The 26727-nt window shown below is 40.4% G+C and overlaps 1 protein-coding gene across 1 annotated transcript; it reads right to left on the bottom strand.

Annotated features, from left to right (window-relative positions):
- Positions 1-6678: 6678 nt before the first annotated feature.
- drd1b (dopamine receptor D1b) lies at positions 6679-14537 on the bottom strand. The gene is made up of 2 exons (XM_008287971.1): positions 14357-14537; positions 6679-14230 (listed from the first exon to the last, which is right to left on the bottom strand). Exon 2 carries the CDS (start codon positions 13071-13073, stop codon positions 11679-11681), a length of 1395 nt encoding a protein of 464 aa, XP_008286193.1. The 5' UTR covers positions 13074-14230; positions 14357-14537; the 3' UTR covers positions 6679-11678.
- Between the last annotated feature and the right edge of the window lie 12190 nt (positions 14538-26727).

Genomic DNA, 26727 nt, shown 5'->3' on the forward strand with positions numbered 1-26727 from the left:
CAGACTAGCATCAGAGCAGCACTGGAGACCCCAAGTAAGTGTTTCATAAACCTTCCTCTTCATTCTCTGTACCACAAATAACAAAAAAAAAAAAAGAAAAGAAAACACTGCCTCATGAAAACAACCACAATCCGACAACACAAGCTTCATTTGAAACTTTTCAACTTGAAGCGTTCAGCACACCTACATACGCCCTACATGACAGCTGACATGGTCATGTGCAACCAGCAGAAATGTATGTTTCACCTGGTCATATTCTAATATGTTGTCAAACTCTCTGCATCAAAGTGATGGTGTACTTTATGGCAGCAGATGTTCTGGGAGTCCTTAATTAAGTCAAAATAATACAACAAACAGCCAAACATCAGTTTGGTCCCTTGGTGGCGCTAAACTGAAAATACCTCCAGAACTACACTCTGCACACTAGTTTCTCTGTAGGATATGAACGCTTGGCAAAGTATGACATGACGCAGCATGAATTCTTAGCCATTTCTGTATGATATCAGAAAAAGTTTGATAGGATACAAGGATGTAGTCGTGGCACTGCCAACATATTATGTGCTAGTAAGAGGTTGTTTGCTTGTTCAGGCTTACCCAAGGCCAAACTACTTCTTTAGATAGCTGAAGATTTCTATGTGCTCAGTCCTAATGAAATAACAAGTTTAGTTTTTTTACTCTATGTTCAAAGAATTAAATCTGATCCTGTGTGTGTGTCCCATGTAATGTCAAAACATTAAAATAATCACATTAAAAAAAGCATACTTTTTTCCATGAATAGATTATGTCAAAATCATTACATCATCAAATTTAAAGAAAACAACCACAACAAAAACACATGAAAGGTTTTAAATAATATGTAAAAATCAGCAAGGACATTTTAATACTGCCAAGGTGTTACCTTCCTGGGGTTGATCTCATTTTTGATCAGGCTAAGTGCACATTTTATGACATTTTTAATAAATGATTACATTATTAGATGTTGCACTGAGTTCTTCTTCTACCCCCTGTACCAATAGTACGTTTGTTTTGTCCCTGTCTTTTCAAGGAATAATTTCATAAATGTAATCATAAAGCAAATATCCCTAGGCACCTGCAGTTCACACATTATTTCATGCTATATAATGTAAAATAATTATAGCGTAATGCAACATTCATATGATTTTAACTCTCCAGGTTCAGTATGATTACTACAGCTCTCTATGTGGCACCACCTACAATACAACAGTAATGCTGCTCATTATCCCTCCACAATTTACTCAGGCAACATGACAAGATTTAGAGTTATTATCAGATTTATTCTGACATTAACAGACTGAAAAAAACACTTGGATTTTTTTAAATTTCCATTTTGTTTCTTCTTTATTAAAATCTCTTACAAATATGCTAATTCATGTTAACTATGGAACATATAAATGAGATAAAGCACTTCACAGCACAGGGAGTGTAAGTCATTGCACTGGATTCAGGGAGGAGAGGGAAGCAGATTAGTTGGAGAAAAAGGATGGATAAGGAAGATGAGGGTGTACTGAGTAAGGAGACAAGAGAGGAGCGGATGAGAGTTGAAGAGACTTTACAAATGATCACAAAGCAAAAAAATGTAATTTAGCCTTGAAATGTGATGGCACTGACGTGTTATTCAAAGTTTTTGTCTGAAAAAGTTGGAGCAACAGTTAGGACAGCTTTCTTCATCTTCGCAGAGTTGAGTGGGTGTTAAGTTAGTGAGCTATTTTCTAGTGACGGTTCTGTGATCTTAGCTTTGATTAAGCTGACAGTTTGTCTGGTTCTTAGCATTCTGATAGCATTTGAAGTTGCTCTATGCGCTGCATGTGATGCTGTACAGCAACCTCATCTCAGTCAAATTACAGTCAGCATAAACACGACTCATTTGGGAACGAAATGTAGAACCAGGTGTAACCGGAGAAAAATATAAACCAAAGAAATGAAATCGATACGTAGCTTCAGCAGCTAATATAGAAACAGCGTGAAGGGGGCAGGTGGAGGTCTTCAAAACAGCTATCTCAGCCAAACTGTAACAGTGATAGATAGGGTCCTGTCAGAGGGAAAGCGTTCTTTGTTGACGCCTTCGAAACAGAGTCACCGCCTGCACCTGAATCAATAGCGCCGAAAACAAGGTCATGATGGGTCCTCACAGTGAGGTCAGAGTCACTCGTAGAGCCTTTAGAATTTATGGTATTTCAGTGTGGCAACTTTTACAGCACTGTAACGTTGTCACCTAACCGCAGCACATTCTTCCATTTTTCTTCTTTTTTTTTTTAATTCTTCAAGGAAGCGGAAGAGTCAAGCAGATGCTATAAAAGTGATCAAATTACCCGGCCCTTCGGTGTTCAGCAGAGGCACTTGAGTAATGATGGAAGTGGCTGTCAAAAAAGGCCTCTGAGAATTTTTCTGGCAGAGGCTGGAGTAAAGACAGCGGTTCAAGGACAGGTTCCTTTAAATGAATACTGGACTACACTGAATTGAATGAAAAGATGCAATGAGATGAAGGAAAGTCCCGTGGGCAATGGGTGGTAGAAAAGGCCATTACAAATATCAAGGATCTTTAGCATAATCAAGAACAGCAGTTCAGAGAGGCCTTGCACGTCTCTCAAGGATCACAGAGGGGGGGAAAAAAGCATCTCGACCCTCGAGAAACAAACAAAGTTAAAGGACGTGGGAGGCGGTTTGAAATCAGTTCTGTGGATCATCACCAACCTACTCCACTGTCACAGTGCAAACAACTCAAGTTGTTTTGTCATTTATATTGTGGAAGCCATAAATATCTAATATGAAAACTCAGGATTCCAGCAGATATCATCGATCGGGTATTTGCTAATTATCAAATTAATTATGTGTGTGCCTCATGCTGGAGCAGAGGGGTATCTCTAATGTTCAAATTAATCAAATTGAGTTAAGCACCGGATAGTGAAATAAAGATTATTCTTCCCCGGTCACTTTAAAATATATTAGTGATAGTCTGGTTAACTTAGAAGACAACCATAGTCATTAATCTCATAAAAAATGAAATAAAAATCTGTTTAAATACCATTCCAGTCCAAATCAAACACGGAAATGTCTCAGACAAAAGTCCATTCAATGAACAGAATCCAACTCAAAATCACAAAACAGACAAAAATTCTATTTCACTATCCTGATAAAGAAAATCAAAAACTTTCAAATGATATCAGTTTAAGAAAGAATCATTCGAGAACTGAATGAGGTATGAGAGTGTTGGTGAGAGGCTAAGAAGCTAAGGAAGGAAGAGCAGGCTAGTCAAGGGAATAATGCAGCCTGAGCTGAGGCAAGAGAAAAGAGGAGAAACCCAGAGACTTGGTAAGAAAATAAAGGTGACTTATCTGAACTATGGTTCAACAAGGCACAGACATCTATGCAGCTCTCCAAACAGGCCACAGAGGTGGTGGGATGAGGTGTATCATGTCCTGCTCCAGGGATCAGCTCAGAGTCAAACTTTCTCAGGGATCATATATCAAAAATCAAGCTGGTTCTGAGTTCCATTCACTTAATGTCTCCAATTAGAGGTGAAGATGACCAGAAGCTGTGTTGTTCTTCTGAAATCTCCTGTTCCCAACTTCACTCTATTGCTCTTCATGCCTCCTTTGTTTGTCACACTCAGCTCACAGGTGTGTCTCCTTTAACACCTCACTTCCTCTCTGGGAGGAAAAAAAAAGGGCTGTTCTGTCTGTTATTGCTTTTATTTTCTGCTACAATAGAACATGTTATTTCAAAAACATCTTTAAAATACTACTCCACTAATTTACCGTTGCACTCCGAGACTCACTATAGACTTTCATTGTTAATCAAAATGAATGCAGAAGAACCAGAAGCATCATCTTTGTCATCCCACTGATTCCTCTTCCTTGACAAAATGCACTGCCTGCATTACCCACAATGCAAGTCACTTTCAGTTTTAGCAAAAGCAGCGTTTGATGATTTATGTCTCAAAATGCATTAGCATGCAAATGCCGTTGCGTCACATTTTATGGTGTGATGAGACTGTTTATGATGTGAGATGCAGCAGGAATACAACTGGCGCAGCTCTGATTGATTGTGGTCACATAAATTTCTATCATCACTGTACAAGTTAAATAAAAAGCCACACCATCTGCCTCTGGCTGCAGATCCGAGGCGTTGAGTGTTCGGGAAAATTCAGACAGTAACGAAATTTCCCTCAGACACCTCATTCCATTTGTTCAAAACTGGGTGTTGTGTGTTTGTGAGATTGGCACAGTGTGATGAGAACTGTGATGGGACCGGCCAAGAGAGAATTTAATAACCGCCACACCTTCGGCCACTTCAGGATGCCCTTTTGCACTTTGTGTTGACACCCAACAGCTACTGCTTCTTACTTGACTTTGAGCTTGCATAGGTAACATAGGGTCTTCTGCTTGAAATGACGCAATTTAAATAGATTTTGTTCAGCTCTCTCTGTGTGCAAGTAAGCTTTGATACAGCTTTTTTCACATCTGCAGTAAAACTGTGAGAGACCAGTAAATAGATTCTGGTGTAGCCCTTAAATGGTTGCCAGTGATAACATCAGCTTTGTGTTTACCAGCCAATGTCTGACCACAAATCTAAGTCAAACTGTATTAAACTTAAATGTCCCTGAAAACCTTCGCTGTTGCAAGCAGCATCGTGTGTTCACCTATCAGCCCAATGAGTAACGAGAGAATCCTGAAATAAAATCAAGAGGGGCATCAAAATTATATGAGTGAGAGAACCTTGAGGGAAAGGAAGCAAACTGAATGACTGTTAATCCTCTGGGTTCTCTGTGTGACTAAAGCAATAACAATGTTGCACTTGCTAATAAAATAACTACTTTAATATTTATTTGAGGTGATTCATTTTGCAATTCTTTGAACTAGAATTATTCATTTGAGGCAGGGAGAATGGTGTTTAATTTGTGCTTGCTGCTCTCTGTATACACTAATGTCTATAAAGAAAATAACCCTTCTTAAAAATATATATTTCCTCATTCAGCCTTTTGGTCTCTATCAAATCAGAAATTGTGGAGGGCTCGTGGATTTTTGGGAGGATACTGCCTGCTGTTTCTGTTAAATTGGGACTGAGCAAAGGAGCTGAATGAGTGCTGGTGCAGTTACATAAGCACATAACAGCACTGTGCATGCATGCACACACTCACACACACACGTACACACACACACACACACACACACACACACACACACACTATGTGTATTTTGCTGCCTGCAGTCTATCATTAACCTTGAATGTATTTCCACTGTGACCCGACTCCTGCCCCTCGCTCCCTCTCAGGCTGGATCAGGATAGGTTAAATATCAATAGAAAAGCCTGACATGGGAAGCACCAGCATGTCAGTATTGCTGAAGTTTAAAGTTAGAGCCATGTTTCTTTCCTCTGTTTTTCATTTTAAAGTGTATTAATGTGTTGTTCCCCATCCTATGTGCTCACATTGCAGTATAATCTGATATATTTAGCTTCTCAGAGATGGACTTCTCTCCTGCAGACTCTCGTTGGGCTTAAACACTTAACAGTGGGAAAACGAAAAAGCCTTCAAACACCGCAATAAATCTCCTTTTCAAAGAGTCGGGCATGTTTCTATAGGTTCTAACAACTAAATGAGCACAAACCTGCTTTTTCGGGTTTCAGGTTTTGCTGATTTTATGTCTCTTATCTACACCTCCACCAGGGGTTGTGCAAAATAAAGCCAATTACATTACACAATGCCTTGCAAGCACATTTAAAGAATAGTGTGATTTGTTGTTGTCAGAAGTAGATTTATCTTTGGTGTTTGAAAGTTAAACGAATGCCCCTATCCATGTTTAATGGATCCTGTGCCTATTCTTTTAAATATCAAGTGGTGCTTTACTGTCAAATTACGCTCCCTGGATAAGGAATGATTGTTTGAATCCTTGGATTGTCATCCTTTAACCACTATTTCAGGAAATGTATCGTGACTAAGAACTAGCAACGGCTGTGTAAAAACTATTAAAGGCTCCAGCTCACATTAGCACTTCAGTATTGACAGTGTCTCCAAAATACCCAGAGAATTGAATTTGGCACATTCTCAGAGTTCACAAGTTCTTTGCAACAAGAAGTAAACAGAAAATAATGACTGAAAAGAACAGAAAAGTGCAATCAAATGCTACCAGGGCTGTGTTGGGCAGCTGAGAATGAACTGTGGGGGACATTATTAAATTAGCTCAAGAGTCTGTTTAAATCAGATTAGTGAACTTGTGTAGTGAGTGTAATCCATACATTACCTCATGGGGGGAATCAAACTTGCTGATGTACAAGCAAACATTTGCCATGTGTACACTGCACAGACCTTTTGCTTCTTTTTCATTCCAGTGAAGTCAATAGGCTTCTTTTTTTTTATACCTCAGCAAATGATCAAACACCGACTACAGCCCTGAACTTTACAAGCTCTGTCTTGATCCAGCTTTAATTTGAAATACCTCAACCACAATGTAGACGGTCAAAACTTGTAATAAATGTTTTTTTTTCTCCCTCTTGTAGATCAGACTCATCTTGAAGGTCAATTCCCACTTTCAATATATTAATCCTTACTCCGTGTCTACAGAGCTACAGTAGACTAATCTGTTCACAGTTGATTCTTCCCTTGCCTAATTCACCACAGATATACAAAGCAATGCTTTGAAGAATAATTCACTCAGACAGTTTAATTCTGACATCATAGGTTTTGTCAAGTCTTCCCAAGGAAATCATAGTGATTTATATTTATTTTTGCCTTCAGGTTAAACACTGATGAAACAAGTTCCAACCGAGCGGACTAAAAAGAGATTATTGATCATCACTCACACTCTATACACATGACATGAAAAGGCTGGGTCCTCACAGCTGTTCTTGCACATTATAAACTCGAAGGTGCTGAGACTGATCAGAAAGGAAAATGTAGGAAAACAGGAAGTATTTTCCCTTTTTAGCAGTAACTAGCACCAAAAATCATTTGTTTCTTTTCATTGCAGGGGGCTAAAGCTTCTAAAATGTTACTGAGCATCTGAGTCTGTTTACACTCACATTTAAGTTAACAAACGAGGCGCGAGAAAGAAAAAGAGGAGGAGGACGTGTCGACTGTCAAGTGGCTGTCGGGTTATGTAAATGCGGGGTGAAGGCAGGAACACAGCGAGGACACCATGCTCAGGGGAGCTGGAAAAAAAAATTAAATATGCGTCACCGTTCAGAATCAATCCGCATCGATCCTCTGCAGCGACATGATCTTCCAATAGCCACAGAGTGTCAAAGGTAACACCACCACTGTCAGCCAGGCAGAGAGCGCTCTCCAATAAACACAATGCAATGATGAAAAAAAATACATACATGTTTATTTTTTAAATTTTTTTTTACAAGAAGGGCACGTTTTTTTTTTGTTTGTTTAGTTTTTTTTTTTTTCTTAAACTTTTTTTTATACAAACTGTAAACTAAATACTGTAATAATTCTGAAGGGTTATAATCTTTGACATCACTTTCATGAATGGACACCAGAAACATGTAAATAAATAAATGTATAAATAGTCAGTGACTGTTGCATCTTACTGTAAATTATAATTCCCACGCCAGAGAAAAACATACAGCATGTAAGTCTGCTACACACATTAAGGATTTTTTTTTTTTTGAAGATAAAAAGCACTTGTGTTCATCACGACTACATTTTGAACATCATTGTACAATACTCTATCCCTGCACTCCACAACCCTAAATACTGCCATTTAATGTTTTTTTTTTTTCCTTTTTTTGTTCTGTTTTTTTCCTCTTTTTGTTTTTTACATGAAGCTCTGTCACTGAATTGAGGTTGAGGTAGGGACTCCGTCCTTATTATAGACAGTTAAACAAACTGAAACGTCATTATTAAAATGGCTCCACATTCCCACGGCCTGGGAGTGTTGTTCAGCCCGATGTCTGCTACTTCCCTTTGCCAGTCATCGGAGGAAGAGGAGGAAGAGGAGGAGGAGGAGGAGGGAGAGATTCTGCACTGTCAGATTTGCTTAAGTTGTCATACGCCATGTAAGTACACTGATTGAGAGACCTTGTACTGTCACTATAGCGCCCCAAAGCAACTTGTAGGGCAGCCTGGGGAAAATGCTCCAGATCAAACAAAACATTTTGCTTGTGGGACTATTGCCTGACATCGCCCCTTCTCCAAAATCAAAGCAGTGGCAGCTGGAAAGATGACTCACCGAGTTGACAAGGTGAAGGCTCAGGGTTTTTTTTGTTGTTGTTGTTTTTTTTCTACATGGAGCCGTAATACAGCGAGAGATCCTTCCTGCTCTCAGCTGGAGGTATGTTTCTATAAATGTATACATACAGCATATACGAAAAAACATCTGGTAAACCTGTGAATGCCAATGATGTCACAAGAAATGGCAGATTAATCTCAATATCATCAAGAGTACCCATACCCACCCAAATTTCAGCTTATAAAACACTGGTTAAATCACAGCATATGCTACAGTACAGCCACATTCAGTCAGAAATAGAGGAATTTTTGGCCCCTAAAAAAAACTCAAACATTAATAGAATAATAAGAAAATGGCCAGGTGGGGCTTTGATTCAACTCTTTGACTTAAATTACAGAAAGAAACAGGCTCAGTCTGTTTAATAATAAATTCAATCTGCGTTAACATCGGGTACGCTCATCAAGTCGACAGAGGCAGCCAAGAGAAAAGAGAAAGAGATGGAGGAAAAAAAGGAGGTGTGTGAGAGTGGAGGGGGTGGGAAGAGGCAGTCTTCCCCCCGCAAGGCAGTTTCCTTCCAATCCTGACAGATTAGGTGCAGTTCATGTTTTATTGCATGTTCAAGCAGGGTTGTGTTTGGAAATAATTAGGGAGTAAATTTAAAAGAACCGGTGAGGAGGGAAAAGGGAGGTCTGAGCTGAGCTGATATGGCTGATCGTTTGTAAAAGAAGGCATAGGAATGAGAGCGCAGAGTGGGGAGTTACAGTATGTCGCGGCACTTGAAATAGCTCGAGCACTTGTAGAATGAATTCATAATTGAAGATGGCTAATCCAAATTGCGCTTCGTTTGAAAAATTTAAACTGGCGAGCAGCAAGTGGCAGGAGCTGAGGACAGAGAAGGCAGAGAGGACAATGAGTAGCTTTTGTGTCACAAGCCAAGCCATGTATTGAGCTAAAAGCTCCCCCCCCCACCCACCCACAATCCTCCCCCCTTTTTGTTGCCATCTAGATAGCATTGGATTTTCCAGAGCAGGAAAATCAAATGCTTCATTCAAGACCAATTGCCATCTATTGGATCGGCTCTTCCTTTCACTGATGTGCAACAGTTTCACGCCTTCATGGACACAAACAGCATGAGGTGGACGCCCAGCATACGATGTCAGGAAGCATGTTGCAGACAGTTCTTTCCCCAGCAACACTGACAGAAGAAACTGTTGCAGACTTTGACTAGAGAGCTAAACACGTCTGGCTCGGAAATGTAGTTAAACTATGAAAAACGACAATTAAATTTTACTTAATCTATATGTACATGAATTCTGTTTTATTTTAGTTAGATAGAAATAAAGAATATGGCGTTCCCCCCTTCTCCCTACATTCTTATTCTCATGTCCATCATTCTAACTTGTATTTTTAACAGCTGCAACAATGGAACTTTTAAAAGAAGCAATTACACAGTACTCCTTTTACAAATGCAAACTTGAATACATAAATAAAATACATCGTTGCTCCATTTTTCAATTAATTACAGTCAGGAGTTACTGCTGCAGCCTTACTTTGTCGGAGCTGTCACTAGCGTTTAATATTAGCAAGTTTTTAACTGAGTTAGCCACAAAATTAACATTGTGGAGTGGGTTTATTCGGTGCTAGCAGCAGCTTTGTTTACAAACAGGAGATTTTGCAAATGCATATTTAAAGACTGTTAAATAATATAATGAAAGTAGATCTCACACAGGGATGTTTTAGAGGAAATATGTGGCATGAAATCTGCAGCCTTTTATAATCAAAGCTAACTTTGTCAAAACTGCCTTTTATTAATGTATTTTTAGATTACTGACTATCCTCAGCACTTGTAAATTCTATAACTTAGTAGTGGGTCACTGTTTTAAAAAATGCAACTGTGCAAAGAAAGAAACATGTCTGATATCTTGAAAGTAATCCTCGTGGTGCTTCGTCTTTGGCTCCACTTGTGCAAACAGAGCGACTGTCACACTGCATGCTCCACATCGCCACTACAGCACAGTATGGCTCCCAGCATGAACAATTTACAAAATCAGATATCTGCAAGTTTGCAAAAGGTCAGTAAGTGTCACTTGCATTCTGGCTGAGTGAACTCTGCTGCTGTAGCTGCCGCTGCTGCTGCTCTGCCTCATCTGTCCAAGTGCCGACGTTTTAGTTTACACGTTTACATTTTTATTTTTTAAATTGTAGACTGACGGCATTTGCCAAAAATAGATTCATTAACACCACTAAGTGGGCAGAGGAAGGATTTAAAATGGAGGGCTGCCAAAGGAGATGGTGTGGAGGATACAGACAGACAGAAAAAAAAAAAACACACATAAAAGGAAGGTATGGTGCAGGTGTAAAAGTCCCTGCTGACAGAGAGAGCAGTGCAGACCAGGAGAAAGAAAGACAGAGGTTGGCAAATACCGGCAGCATGAAAGAGGAGGGGGATTTGCTGACTGACGAGAGGAGAGGAGAAAAGATTGGAGGGCTCTGGAGAGGGTTTGCTGAAAAGCGGCAGAGGGGAGACAAAGCTAATGAAAACAGGGAGTGTGGGGAAGAAATGGAGGAAACTTAAGGGGAGCCGGTTCGGTTCGACTGAGGACGGACCAGAACAGGATACAAGGGAAGAAAAGAAGACTGTAGCAGTGACTTTCTCCATTTCCCTCCCCTTCTGTCTCTCACACACACATCAGCTGGATCTCTGAACATTTCAAATGTAATAAGAACATTGAAATACGGTGGAAGGATACAGGTGTAAAACTGAACGAAAAATTAACAACTTGGCTTACGGTATCAAACAAACGGTATCTTTCCCCTGCTAAGCATGAATCAGAACATTGTTACTTTGGTGTCTGAGGAAATTAAAATAAATGATCAGTAATAAAAATGTTTTGATATTGCAACAAAACTGTCGTTCGAACTGTACCAAAGAGAAATCATTGCAATAAATAACTAATTAGACTGTACCAAAACCAGTTTACCCACATTGTTCTCTCCTTCATGAAACACATACAAAGCACCTAGCTACAAGATATTTTACTAATACTACATGGTCCTCCACTGTATATATGTATATACTGTGTTGAAGTCCTTCCAGAAGAGTGTCAGTACTGTACAGTATACACATGCACATGTATACATCTTTGGAAAATGTTTTTTTAAAAATGTATACATGTGCATACAGCTAGAGTTCTGCTTTAATATTCACATTATCAACATTTATCATCAAATGTGTCAATTTCATCAATAAATGCTGAAAGTATTTTGCAGATAGTTGTATCCAGGATAAAGTGCCTTTACTTTAAAACATTCTGTAGGTTTTTTTTTTTCTATGTAGGTTTTTGTTGACAGTCTTATGGTCCTGTATATCCCACTCACTGCTTCAGGCATGTTCTTAGAGATGTCTCTTAATGTTTCTTCAGCTGTCCTCCTGTATGTATACATACACGCCTCGCTTTATTTCGATCCACCTTTTGCCTGTTCTCAACATGACACGGCTTTATGCTGGCCATTCTGTGTTATGGGATTGATCTTTTCCAGCGTGACCTCAGTATCACTGTCTAAATTCCCAGAGATGGCTGGGGAGTGTTTCTCCAGGGCGTTGTTAACCACCCTCGCCTCGATTTCCCCACCACATCCGTCTTTCTTCTGCAACTCCTCCTCCTGGCACAGGATGCTGTGAGGAATCACGTAGCCAGCCGAGTTGTTGCCCTCCTTCGGGATGTGGCTCTTGGGCTGATACTGACAGTTGGGATTCGAGGTAGGGGCGCCCATGTTGTTATTAATACTGACGATCTCAATGGCGTTGCTCCCCGGGCAGAGCCGGTGGCAGCCCAGGAGGATGGAGAAGGCCTTGCGGAAGTCGGCGTTGAAGGCATAGATGATGGGGTTGAGCGAAGAGTTTGCCCAGCCAAACCACACAAACACATCAAAAGTGGTGGAGCTGATGCACGGGAACTCCGTGGACCCGTCTGGCATGTTCACCTCGCAGAACGGAACCATGCAGTTAAGGATGAAGAAGGGCAACCAGCAGCACACAAACACACCCATGATGACTGAGAGCGTCTTTAAGACTTTGGTTTCTCGTTTAAATGACATTTTGAATGAGCTCTCACTCTCCATGTTTGAAGTATTCCCCATGCTGCTGTGACGGTTCTTGGCACTCTCTGCTGCTCGCTCCAGGGCAGATATTCTCCTTATCTGCTTCTGGGCGATGCGGTAAATCCGGGTGTAGGTGACGATCATAATCGCCACTGGGATGTAGAAGCTGATAAGGGAGGACGAGATGGCGTAGGTCCTGTTAAGGCTGGAGTCACAGTTGTCATCAGGGGGCAGCTCGCCGGGGTACGTTCCATTTAGCTCTGAGTAGCCGGTGGTCTGAGCTCTGTGCCAGTTGAGCTGGACGGGAATGAAGGAGATAAGTACGGACAGGGTCCACGCCACACTGATCATCAGACACGCCACTTTCGGGGTCATCTTGCGTTCATAGCGGAATGGGCTCGAGATGGCCCAGTAACGGTCAACACTAATTACACACAGGTTCAAGATGGAGGCAGTGGAGCACATTATGTCAAACGCCACCCAGACATTGCAGAACTCCCCGAATGGCCAAAAGCCCATGATCTCTGTAGCTGCCTTCCACGGCATTACCAAAATAGCCACCAGGAGGTCAGAGATGGCCAACGAGATGACAAAGAAGTTGGTGACCTTCGACCTCAGGTGTCGGAACTTGGTGACGGCAGCGCACACGAGGGTGTTGCCTAGCAGCGTGGTGAAGATGAGCAGAGAGAGGAAGCATCCTGTCAGGACACGTTTGGACGAGTCCCTCTCTGAGGTTAGCTGCTTGCCATCTCGAACCGTTGAGAAATTCTGATCCATTGTTTATGTTACAGTGCGAATAAAGTGAGAGAGGGGGTGGGTGAGGGGGGTGTCAACAGTCACCCCATCACATCCCCAGCCTGCAGCAGCTGTGCCTCTCCGGGGAAGAGTTTCAGACGGACAGCGTAGCTGGTGGAGAGGTAAACTGTCTCGGCACCAGCTCTCCCACAGACTGGGTCATCCATAGGCTCCTTGTCACAACCACCATTCTTGTACAAGAGCTGCTATAAATATTTCAAAAATCTCTCTTCAGAAATTTGCCCTCCAAAAATGCCCGGTTCACAAATTTCTGCAGCAGCAGTGCAGGCAGCAGACATTCTAGTTTGTAGAGGAAAAGGAATATTCCAGCTGTGTGCGGTTGTTTTTGTAATCAGCACCGCAGTCATGAAATAATCTAAGCGCAGCCGTGAAAAGAAAAGATGTTAAAGTAAAGTTCTTGCTCCTTTTGCTCCTTTCATTGCACGCCTCTGCTGTCAAGCCCTCAGCAAAAGTTTCACAACATACTGTTGCTGAGCTTTTGAGTAAACAGGGGCTTGGCCAGTCATTAGCCTTATATACCACCTCATCAATAACTTCTATTGATGGTTTTCAGGCTGCGTTTATTTGATTTGTTTAATGATCTTCGAGGCGTGTCCCTGTGCTTATTGGTCCCCCTATTGACGCTGATCCTCTCCAGCTGCTAGGTGTTGCCTTTTATTTATGTCTCTTATTTATTTCTCGTTGAATGCAAATCAGTGGTAGTAAATGGCACAGTCTCCAGGCAACATTAGCACCTGAGCCCCCCCTAAAATTAAACAGAATTCAAAAGTCCAAATTGAAAGTAAACGTCAATTTCATTAGGAAAACACATCAGCAGACTCTTTTTGTGCTGACACGTTGCTTTAATCCAGATGCGTTTTTGTTGTCTTTTGGTTCAGTTTGGCTGCCCATTCGTGCGAACACAGCAGAGACCACTCTCCTTTAAAAAGAAGAAAGAAAAAAAAACATTCGAGTTATTCTGGTCACCCACCTAAATCATCTCTGGTTGTATAATCCCTGGGTCTTTGAAAAAGAGGAGCAGATTCTCTCTTTTTTTTTTTTTAAATTTCAGTTGCTTTTTTTGGACACCGTGCGCTTGGCTCTGTGGATGTGGACAGCTTCGGACCCCTCTGATGCGTCTTGGGTTCAAAAAAAAAAAAAAGAATCCAAGTATCAATCGCTCATGTAACAAACTAAAAAAAAAAGAAAACATTCAGTCCCAAATCCACATTTCTTCGGCATACATCCAACTTGTATCTTGGTACCTCTCTGCGCTCTCCTCCATGAGAAGTCAGTCACGCTCTCTGATGCTGCGACGGTCCTCAGGTGTTTCCTTCTCTTTTTTTTTTTCCTTTCCTTATGCTTTTCTTTTTGGGGTCATCCTTTTGTTGTGCAACATTCGTTTCCTATGTGTCTGCGGTGTGACTGGCCCGGCGGACAGTGATGGGAATGACTCTGGCTCTTTCCAAGAGCGTTTCTCGTGCGCGCTCCTCTCTCTCCGCTCAGCTGCTGCCTGCTGCTGCTGCTGCTGCTGTGCGCCACGGTCTCTGCCACAACTGTTCCATCTATCCAATGAGAAAAGGATGGGTAAAGCCATATAAATTCACTTTATAGAGCGTTTGTTAAACAGTTGGGCAACCTTTGAATTTATAGCGATGACGGTTTATTATAGGAAAACTGCGCAGAGGAGAATAGGAGAAAAAACAACTTTCCTGTTCCTCAAATGATGTTAAAATCCAGCGAGAGTAAAAAAATTCCACGACTCTCATTATAGCCTACATTATAATCCTCCTGTTTTATTGTATCAATAATAAAGGCATCCCCCTTTAGTAACTTCCACCTCACAGAAAAAAAAAAAATCCCTGCCATAAAGTAGTAAAAATGAAAAGATGAGCTAAAAATGAAGGTGTTGTGATGTCCTGAGATGAACTTGTAGCCAGCGGGCATGCACACAGAGGCACAATGAGGCCATCTACTGGATGCAGGACTGCAGGAAAGGGTTATGTGAGAGGAGAGTGCATGGGGGAGATGACAGGCTGAGCCGCAGCGTTGTTGCATTAACGTCACCTCAGTAAACATGACTGACCAACTCTGAATTATGGAGTCCCAGGAGCTGCAGCAGGAAGACCCACGAATTAAGAGAGATGCTGAGTGTTGAGACATGACTCTGTGTATGTGTGTGTGTGTGATTGTGTTGTGGGGACACATCTGTTTGCATCCTTTTTTTTTTCTTTTCTGGAACACAAAGCAAATGGTTGATTTCAGTAGGAGGGTTTGGTTTGAGAATAGGTTAAAAGGTTAGGTGAGCAGTGGCTAGAATGAGGATAAGGGCTCCAGGAAATGAATAGAAGTCAATGCGATGTCCTCTGAAGTGATGGCAAAGCTGCTGTTTGCTTGTGAGTCAGTGAGAGAGAGAGAGGGGAGGGTAGATGTGAATTACAGCAGCTAATGCTATCATGCCACTTGCTGCCTGGCAGGCCTGCCCAGTTTGAATATTCACTATTTAGCAAGATGAAATCCTCAATGGACTCTCCCCCCATGTGTGTGACTTTTGTTTTGTTTTTTTTGTTTTTTTTTTGCATGTGCATATGTACGACTGCGCATGTTTCTTTGTGTGTGTGTTTTTTTGCTGATGTTGTAGGCTACACATGTATTTGTGTGTGTGTCTGTGTGTGTGTGAGTAATGCATGTAGACAAGCCAAGTGTAAGAGGCCTGGCAGACACAACGCCCACATTTCCCCGTAGCACAGAGCCAGGGTGTGCGTGCAGCCGACAAAGTTCAAACCAAGACCACGTCACACACAAACACACACGCTCCCGCTCATTCACTCGCACACACGCACACACAACCAGTCATGCAGGGTAATTTATGTCTGCTCCAAAAAGCAAACAAAACAGAATAGAATAGAATGGAATAGGTCTCCAGAAACAACTTTTAGGTTTGACTTTAATATTTTTTCATGGCTTACGTAGAAAAAAATAAAAATTGGCATGTCATATTCATGTACAAGCTAGATGCTTTGCTTCATTTGTCTTTGGATTTATACAAACATGGTTTTGCAGTTGATTTCCTAGCACATCCTTTTCATTCTAGAAAACTGTGAATCCATTGTAGAATCAGTGTTCGTCCCAATGAATGCCCTTTGTTTTAAAAAAGTCAGCAGCAAAAGTCTTAACGCATCTGCTGGTTTGAATGGAATTACACTGAACCAAATGATAAAAGCAGCATAAAAATTGCGTCGTTTTCTGACTTTGCGAAAAAGTGAAAAAATCATATTGCTATTTTTACGTTTAGAAAAGAGTTGAATTTAGTTGAGGAAAAGTTTCGAGCTGCTCAGTGGGTTACAAACTCTCGACAGTTGAGCTAATCCACACCCTGGTCAGGTGCAGCTTTAAAGGACAATGATCAAATAGTGTGACCAGTACACAGACACTCGTCTGACCGGTGGCTATGAAAGGTCACCTTAAAATGCAGCTTTATTCAAATGACTCGATGCCACAGATGACAAAAAAAAAAAAAAGGCTGTTGGCAAGCTGGATACCTTCATGTCAGTTAGGGCAGTTGAATGTCCACAACTCCACCATTTCTCTGAGAAGAAATTGTTTCAGATGCGACGGTATACGACAGATAATCTGTCACACTAAGCTCTGGATGGACGTGTCTGTCAACGTGACCAAGTCCTAAAAAAAATCCGCCAACTTCGCCAAGGTAGATTGGGACAACATTCCAGATTTCAGATGTGTGACTCTTAACTGACTTGTGATTTCTGTTTTATGACTATCAATCTGTACATTATCATTTCCAGTACAGTGCATACTTTATTGATTCACGGCATCCATTCTGCTGTAGAGATGCTGTGCGTTGGAATAACAAATACTTATTCCCCCATGTAAAAGAGAATGGATAGAATTAGATAAAATATTCCATGTTATGTTTCTATTTTTGTTCAGTATTATACTATAAGTTTGCTAATGAACTAGGGTAGGAAAGTTTGTCTAACTTTTTATGACACCAGTGAGGCAGCTCGCCTCCCCACGGGAACTTAATCAAGTGGCACAATTTGCCATTGTGCTGCCCCTCGGTTATCCCTAACGGCAGCGAATTGGAGGAGATGATCTAAAAACTGTCCAGAAAGGCTTCTCGCCGTCACCGTGTGGTCCATTCTCGTCTCTGAGGGCAGTAAAAAGCGCTATCCTTTAATTTTCGGGGATTCAGCCTAAACCCAGTCCAATTACCACAAGCAGGTATTCATCCATTCAAATGCTTAAGGAAATGCCAAAGATGTAAAGGTTGCTGGGGAGGCTGGAATCTGCAGAGGACAATTCCAAGATTAATTTCTGGCACTTGGTACAAGTTTTATAAAACACTTGAAGACTGAATAAGATTCAGACATCAATGATCTACACGCGCATACTTTTGTATTAATGCTACCATAATGGATAACTGCTGCCAGAAGGGATGCGTGAAGCCAAGCTGCATCATCAGCACAGCGCAGATGATTTGTATAAGAAAACTGGCATTCACGCTGTCAAGCAAGTTCCTCTAATTAAAATAAAGCAGCCTTTGCATAACAACTTATTTGGGAGACTTTCCTGCGTTATCTACCAAATGTCTAAATTTGAGGCTGGTTCAGTAAATTTACTGAAGTTAATGTAGAATCCAATTAAAATTATAGCTGTTCTAAAAAAAAATTGTATTTATCAGAGGCTGCACTCATTTCTTATTACCGGAAGCCTTTCTAGTTTCTTCCACCAATAAGTTGGGCAATTACTTCAAAATACTGTGATGCAGATCCGTCTTGAAAGTCTGTGTATGAATATTCTTCTAGTGAGTGAAAATGCTCTCTTTTCCAAAATATAACCTTTGAGCCGTATCACAAATCGCACAGTAAAGATTTAGAGACAATGTAAATATACAACAAGCTGTACTCATGATACCGTATGTTTTTTTTTTGCAGAGTTTAGTGTTTTAAATTCTTGATGACTCCCATCTGTAACATCAATCTAGAGAGCAAAACTGGCAAACAGGCATTTTGGCAACTGCCATCTGTCGACAATGTAGCTTTGTTTCCTCTTCTTAGGCATTCACTGTCAGATGTGATTTCTCTTTAATGACGTATTGCTTTTTATCTTTGCAGAGCAAGAAATCCCATTTTAAAGCGATCATAAAACATCATAGGGAATTGATGAGACTTGTGTCAAGGTGTTCGTGGCGAGATTTTTCAAGCCTGTCAACGACATTGGATTATTCTCCGCGGAATGCCAGAAAATAGAATTAAAAAAAAAGAAGAACTGTCAGATGTTACTGAGTCATGCTTTTCTGATCTTTTACCGACATGTTACAGATCATAGAAGGGCTTCTGTGTGCCTGTTCATATGTTAGAGGTGAGAGGAAGTAGAGAGAGAGAGAGAAAAAATAGGGTCAGGAAGACTATGAGACTAATCCCTCAAAAAAAAAAAAAAAAACGACACCCTGGCTTGCAGACTGAGCGTCCTCCTCTCTCTCTCTGTCACACACACTCGCACTCTTTCTTTCTCTCTCTGTCCTCTTGTAAATCCTCTTTGTCAGTGTGACATCCATCAGGTCTCTCTGGCTGTTGTTGTGGAGCCTCTAACCTCCAGACACCCAGCGTGAAGAAAATGTGGTGTGCTAATCTCACCGCTGAGATTCCACAACTGACGAGCAACAATTTTCCTTCCTCAACCATAACTACATAATTACACTCATTTTGGGAATCTGAGGTAATGCAACCTATAGTGTTTCTGCATCCTCACACATACAGGCTTTTTTTTTTTTTTTTTTACAGTGTGTGACAGTTTTTTATGTGACCGGAGACCAGAAAGACCTCTAACTGATCTCATTGAGCCATTAGACCTTTAACTGCTGCTTTGCTTGAATTCCCTCCGAGCTAAAAGGGTGTTTATTTACGCTACATAAGATAATGGGGGCAGAGGTGAAAGCATGTAAAAGTAAAGGGATGACAGGCTTGGTTGAGGATAAAAAAAGAGACACTTTTATTATCAGTTGCAGCCATAGAAATGCTCAGTGGGGTCAGGTTCAAAAGACTACTTCATAAAATATACATTTAGAAACAAACTATTTAGTTTCACGTCTTTTTTTTTTTTGTTGAAAGTCTTTACTCTGGTGAAACCGTTTCATAGGGTACCTCTGTAATCTCTGCAGTGCATACAGGAAATTTCCAGTCGCGCACATACACCGAAACCTGATTTTATCTCGCTTTCTTCTTCTCTTCATTCTCACTTGTCTCTTCCTTTATGTGAGGGGATAAAAGATTCTCTGCAGTTGATATTTTTGACCATCTGTCCGCAGTTTCATTTGTTAAAGTGGGTTTGTAAAGAAGTGGCGGCTCCGGTCACGCAAAAGGTTAATCTCTAAGTATATTACGTGCATGTACACGGTGTTTCTATCGTTGCGAGGACACTCATTGATCTAATGTATTCCCCTCGCTCTTTAGCTCAACAATCACATCTAAATGCATGATTGCAGAATGGGCTGTCTGGTCTGGTACAGTCACTTGTCAATGTCATCGGGAGATGCTCAACCTCTCTACATCCGTCTTCTACTATTTTACAATATCGGTCTTTATAAATTAGACAGTTACTAAAATGTTTCTCCATCAAGTTTTAGATCTAATATCGCCAACCTATTCTATTGCAGCTGTAGACTATTTTAATCGTAGCAAGTTTAAAATATCAGGGTCTCCCTTCATACTGGCACTAGTTGCCCTCTAAATGCAAGTCATATTCCTCCATGTCAGTCAGATGATACAGATGGCATGGATAGATGGATGGTAAGACAAAGAGAGAAATGCATCAAAACTCACACAGATACCATTTTTCAGTTCAGACTTGATTGGAAATTGGTCTGATGTTCTGTAAAACAACATACATGTTGATTTCACTAAACACTAGTCAGTAAGATGCAGGCCTACTTGAGATGAGAGAGCTAGCTGGTACATTAGCTGGCCAGCTCTTGTCCCCAAGAGTTGATCCCGTCATTTGTACCCTAACAATACTGTAACACTGTGTCACTTATCACTATTTCTTTCAGGAATATATGTTGCATGGCTTATGCAAGGTCATAGTACATGCCACAGATCAGAAATCCTTTCGAGAGATAAGCAATAAGTAACACAATGCGCTAAGTGATGTCTTCTATAAAAATTTTTTTAAAAAAATATGCATTTATAGATGTAGATTCAACACAATGTAACAAATTGCAGACAATTTGCTCAGACAAGTGCAAAATCCATTTTCTGTCAAAGCAGTGAAAAGTGAGCGACAGCTTGTTCCCGATAAATTCTCTCCTGCTGACTCTGTGAAGACTAAGTTTGTCTCCGAGATATCCTAAGGCACACCATATGCTGGTAGAGTTCACCAAAGGATTAGGCAGCTAAGGAAACAGTTTTATCTTGGTATTACTGTGCCAGCGTGGCAGGACACAAGCATCTGCTTGGAGATTGATTCATGACCTTCTTAAGAATTTTAATTGCGTGAGAGAATAGCTTAATTTAAAGCCGCTTTCTTATCGTCTATTCCTTGCCTTTCCTGTTTTTTCTCTCACATTCACACGTACATATGCCATACTGTGTACTGCTTCCCACCAGATTCTTTACAAAGTGTTACTGTTTTTTTGTTTTTTTTTCCTACAAGGAGGCTTTGCAGCTCTGCTTAAAAACACACTGCCTTAAATCCAAGTCAGCTGCTGTAGAATTAAGCACAAGAGGTGTTCAGAAGTGAAAGCTATGGATGCTCTGGTTTAGGTGGTGATTTGTCATAGCACCACAAATGGAAGAGACAAGCATGGAGCCGTGTGAAACAAGGCATTACACAGAAAACAATGATGAATGAAGCATCTTAACACCCTGTTCTGTTGAAACCTTTGCCTCCTACAAGCCTTGTACGCTTCTTTCCAAAGAGGATCTTGCAGTGTGGCCTCTGGCTATATGAACTCAAGTATGAATCTGTGTGTCTCAGCTGGGTGGCCGCGGAGAAGCAGCCATGGGGTGTAATCAGCAGTGAGCGATGAAAAGAGAAAAGGCAACACTGGGCAGTTGTTTCACGGAAAATGCTGAATTGGAAATGGCACAGAGTGAGAATAACTTTATGAAAGAAGATTATTCTGGATGATAGTGTAATACAATAGCAGAACTGGTGCGACTTGTGCCATTAGATGCTGTACAGACTTCAGAAAAAGTCGATAACTGTTGCATTTATTCATCTTAGCTGGTTGTTGGATGAGAAAATCAGCTTTAGTAACAGGCTGTGATCAAGTGTTGCAGGACCACGGCACACATTTGTAAACACATACAATTCAATACATACATACATACAACAAGAAAGACAAACAGACACCAGCAACCACATACATGCAAATGGGAAGCATCTTGCACTTGTAGTTTGCACAGTTGTACACAAATTTGTTTTAAAATCAAGTTAAAAGTTAGTTCAGTGCCTATTCTACTGTTTAATTACATACAGATATATATATATATATATATTATAATTCTACAGTATTTATTATGATAAGATGAATGGTAATTAGCTTTGTCAGGAATATTAAAAGCAAGATTTTGAAGCTTTTGCAAAATGCATCTTTCCATTCGTCATTTTTTTTTTGTATCATACTATTGGAACTTATATTAACAGCAAGTGATCTCTTCATTCCTATGAATTCACTCACTAAAACGATAGTATTGTTTCTTGTCTGGTGGGTGAGTCAATTGAAGGGACTGAACCCGACTGGGCTCTGAAGATCAAAACAACCCTCAGAAAAAAAAACCATCAATACATCTATGCTGTTGTCACTCCACACGCCATCAAAGAATGTCCTGGAGTATAGTCTTTAATAAAGCTTCAGAGGAACTGTCAACACCTGTACGCTCAATAAAGATTGATATGAATAGCGGGAACAATCACTGAGAAGTTGTCAATCGTTTGAAATGCACGTAGAGCACAAGGAATGACGTCATACTGTCATGCCAATGGTGTTAGACATTAGAATCACAAATTCACATTACCGAATGTCCAGTAGCTGTTGTGATCAGTTGAATAAGTATAGTTACATAAAATAGAAATAGCACGCTCAGTGCCGGAAACACGAGAGAGACGCATTACCCAACCATGAAGCGATTAATACATGCAAGAGAAATTATGAGGAAACAGACAGCAATTTAATGCTCCAGTGGAAAATAAGAAGTGTAACTAAACTTGGCGGACGAATGTGCACATTTATCATCAATGCTCTGCGAGAGTCACCTCAAAGATTCTGCTGTGGGTGAAGGTAATTTATACTGTATTTCTTTTTTTTCAGGAGAAGATTAGCAGTTTACTCGAGGCAAAACTAACCCGGCTCAAACTTTACGCATCCAACATTGTTTTATTACCTCAATAGTTGATGACTTTGATGAGAGTTACTAGACAATTGGTGTAAAACATAGCTAAATACAAATTATTTTCAAATGATCTGTGATTGGTGTTGACAGCATAGTATAGTTATATTTTATTATTATTACATATTATTTATAAAATATGCGAGTGTACAGTTTGTCCACAGGGCTACACCTCTGACTCCAAACACACATAAATAAATAAATAAAAATTCCTATTATTATAAAGAAGAAGATGAATAAAAATAGTTAAAATAATATTAAATACCATAAGATATTTGGCACACAGTACGAACAGTGCATCATGATATTTCTATAACATGACTCCTTGTGTGTGGATTACGGCTTCAGTGCTTTTCTGCATAAAAGTTTTAATCAATCAGCAGAAAAGAAAAAGGTATTTATAGAAAAATTGTATAATGGGATTACATAAATCCAGTGTCGACACCACACAGCGGTTAAATAACATTATGTCTAAATAGTAATTATCGATATCAAGTAAATCCACACTTATCCCTGTGAGATTTTATTTCAATCTGTAGCATATTAAAGTTTTAGCAGTTGTCTTCTACCGACAAAGAATTAAGCAAACATAGCCTTCCATACAGTATAATTAAATTTTAAAAAACCACCTAGAGTAGCTGGGAGCATTAGCTCAGCAGCAGCAAGAGGCAGAAAAGCAGACACCATTACACCTCTCTTGTTCATAATAATTGCTCTCTTTCATGCTGGCTGTCTTGGGTGAACTCGCTCGGCTTTACCTCTCCAGATTTCACACACCAGCTCATTCTTCATCATAAAAGTTGCACCAAAGCGGAGCGTACAGAGCTCGCAGCTCAGATGAGATAGAAGGAGCAAACAATACAGCGAGAGATCCTGACAATGTGTGGGCCCTGAAGCATCTGCTACAACTCAGCCATATCTCTGTTCTCCAAAACAGGGAGACAGCCCTTCTTCTTTTTTTTTTTTTTGTCTGGAGGATTTGAAATTCAACACGGTATTAGAAAGTATGAAGAAGCAGCATAAGCTCATCTGTTGCACGGTTTCGTGTTGTCGTGAGGGGGTGGGCTCGATCCGGTGGGTGGTACGTGTCAAAGTAGCATCCACATGAATGCCAAGACCCAACTTTTCCCAGCAGGATATTGCATTGTATGGAGATGATCAATGCTATTTATTTCCCCTGTCAGTGTTTTTTAATGTTTGGGCTGATCAGTGTAGATCTCCTCGTCTAACCCTCCTCCAAGCATGTAAATATTAGTGACCTAAGCATATTTTCTAAATGTCAAATTCTCCCTTTGGAGGAACAAACTATGAATAATTCATGACTTCACAAGTTTCTAAGAACAACAGCAGTGGCACAGCTGCTGACACAGGCTCACACAGTGGAAATGAGACTAATGGCTACGGTTGTGCAGCTAACAGCTTTGGCGTCAGGGTTATATTAAAAACACAACATGTGAGGCACAGAACGCTTTATGGAAAGACCGAGTGTCGTGGCGGAATAAACACTGCTGCAGCTGTGATAAATAATGATTTTGTCCGACTCAGGTGTGCCGGTATGCAAGCCAAAGTCAAATGTATTGTCAGGCAAATATAGATAATTGCTAAATTAAGCATGCACGTTACTAATCTTATTAGCTGCATCTGCCAATCATACATGGGTGTGTGTGAAAAAGCGATGCCACAGTACAAAAATGAACAGCCAACTGGTCATACAGAGGCACATTGAGGACACTTCAGTGACCTCCTCACTGCCATTTACAATGGGTTTTCATTCCCCCCACCCACCTCTTTACCCATTTCACTTGTTTATATCCACCTAACTCACTGTCTCTCCATCCTCTTATAATTACTTGGTTCAAAATTGATGAAATCCACTTGTCCTCGTGATTAGAGTCACCAGGAGTGGAAACACACCCAAGGGCATAGACGCAAGCACGCAGATAAGCAGATGCTTAGTAAGAAGTGTGTAATTGCAGAGCAAAAACAAATGCTCCAGCACGAGCTCTTCACTGTTGAATTATGGATTCGACTTTATTTGAATGCAAAGGACATCTTTGAAGTATGCGGACGGAACCGAAGCACTTAGATATGCCAAGCGGGTTCAAATTGGTGGCACATGTGACATCCTGTGTCTGAAGTTTTCATGGCACCTTTGTCTTCTGTCCTATCAGTATTTTATTGTGGCTCTCTCCTCATCTGGTGCCACGGTCCGTCTCCTCTTCCAGCATAGTTACCTTCTCACTAACAAAATTTACTTTTCATTTCCTGTGGGCTTTCAGTGTACATGATTTCCGACGTAGTTTAAAACAAACAAAAACAAAAAAAACAAACACTGCCTGTTTCCATCAATGGAGTGCAACATCAAATAGTTGTCCCTACAAAAACAAATATTAAATAAATGAATAATTATAATTTGTACAATGTGTCTAATGGTGTCTAATGTCAAAAATGCTAGCTTTTCTCAGCAGCCACTTATGGGTAAGTTTGTCAAAGAGAGGGAGGAGGTACAATAATAACTTCAGTATGACTAATAGTTCACATTTAACCAGCCTTTATTTTTACCTTGAGTTTCCAAAAAGGTTTACAATGTGTTTCTCATTCCCCCACATACCAATGGTGGCTAAATTCTTGCAACTGGAAGCAACTTGGGGTTTCGTATGTTGTCCACGAACACTTTGTCACGTGGCCCGGGATAAAACCGCCAACCTTACAATGAGTGGACAACCAGCTGCACCACTTCAGCCACAACCACTCAAAAGATGGGATAACATCCCGTATATGAATGTGTCCGAATTGGCCCATTCTTCTCCATTCTTCTTCTTCAAATTTGGCACAAACATTCACTTCGACTAGAGGATGAAATGATTCAAAGGTCAAAGGTCAAGGTCACACAAATGTCTAAAGAGGTAAAATGAGGAAGGGATGGCATTTTATATCCAAAAGGTCAAAAGTCAAGCCTGGACCGACATGAATGCAAACTGGTGGGTGAAGGCATACATTGTGAAGTTGTAACTACACCTCTTTTTCATCAAAGTTGGACATATTTGTACACATAAGAATAAGATCACATTGTTTTTTTCAAGTTTTCAACAATACTTGGATGCCTAGTTGTGCCTGCTGTAACATGGTGAAATTGCCACTTAGGTTTAATGCAGCACAGCATGTTCCTTGATATTTTAATGATCAGCACTCCAAATGAAATTACACCTGAGGTTGCGTGGAATTATTTTCCATGCCATTATTGAATGAGATAGTTTAAAAGCAGAACATTTTCATTTTTTCCAGATTCAACCCTTCAAGAACTCCCACCAAAATCCAGGAGATGCCACATCTGTCCATCTAATCTCTAGCGCAAAACAGTGGAGTGCTGCACTTTTTGCACAATAACCATGCTGGGGCAACCACGAGCATGCGATGGTGATTAATGACTACTGTGCTGACTAATTTGGATTTGTCACTGTGTGAAATGCTACAGCGGGCTGCGTGCGAGACAAGACCAGATGAACCAGAAATATGTCAGCCGACACTGACAAATAAACAATTTTCTCACTATATCAGACTTTTTTTTTCTTTCCATTGACAAAAACATATTTTGTGTGCTTGTTATTGTTTTTTACATTTCTGTTGGCAATTTATTTAACAGTACACAATAGAGAGAAAGGCAGAGAGCGTAAGGAGAGACTAATAATGAATAAAGATCCGGCTGGCTGGGAGTCGAACCAGGGGACTCAGCTGCTAAGGGCATTTTAGCCCATGTGTTCTGTGCCCCAACCATTCCATCTGTTCACCCTGCGTGTTTGTTATTGTTAATAATACACTGTAATATGATTACAAGCAATATGAGTTTAATACACAGCTTTAATCTGAGTGCCCCGAGGTACGTAATTAAAATAAAGACAAATTAATAAATAAAACATGCTTCACACGATGCCTACTGACTCCCTTACACACACCCAGCTGTGAAAGACAAATTGATGGTTGCAGAAAATTACCAGAACAAGTCAAATGTGAGATAATGCTGAAAGATGATCCAACAAGAATTATCTTTAGCTGACACCTTAACGCTCTCAAAGCAACCATGCAACAGGAGAGGATACAGCTTTGCAAAGGTGAGAATTGAATTTTTCCTTTAAGTTCTTTTTCTTATTCTTCACAAAAGATTTTTTCTCACTTTTTGTATGTGCAACGCTGTCAAAAGAGTCTGAAAGACTGTGCCACTATCT

The sequence above is a fragment of the Stegastes partitus genome, unplaced genomic scaffold (assembly GCF_000690725.1).
Source record: "Stegastes partitus isolate 25-593 unplaced genomic scaffold, Stegastes_partitus-1.0.2 Scaffold532, whole genome shotgun sequence".
Classification (NCBI taxonomy): Eukaryota; Metazoa; Chordata; class Actinopteri; family Pomacentridae; genus Stegastes; species Stegastes partitus.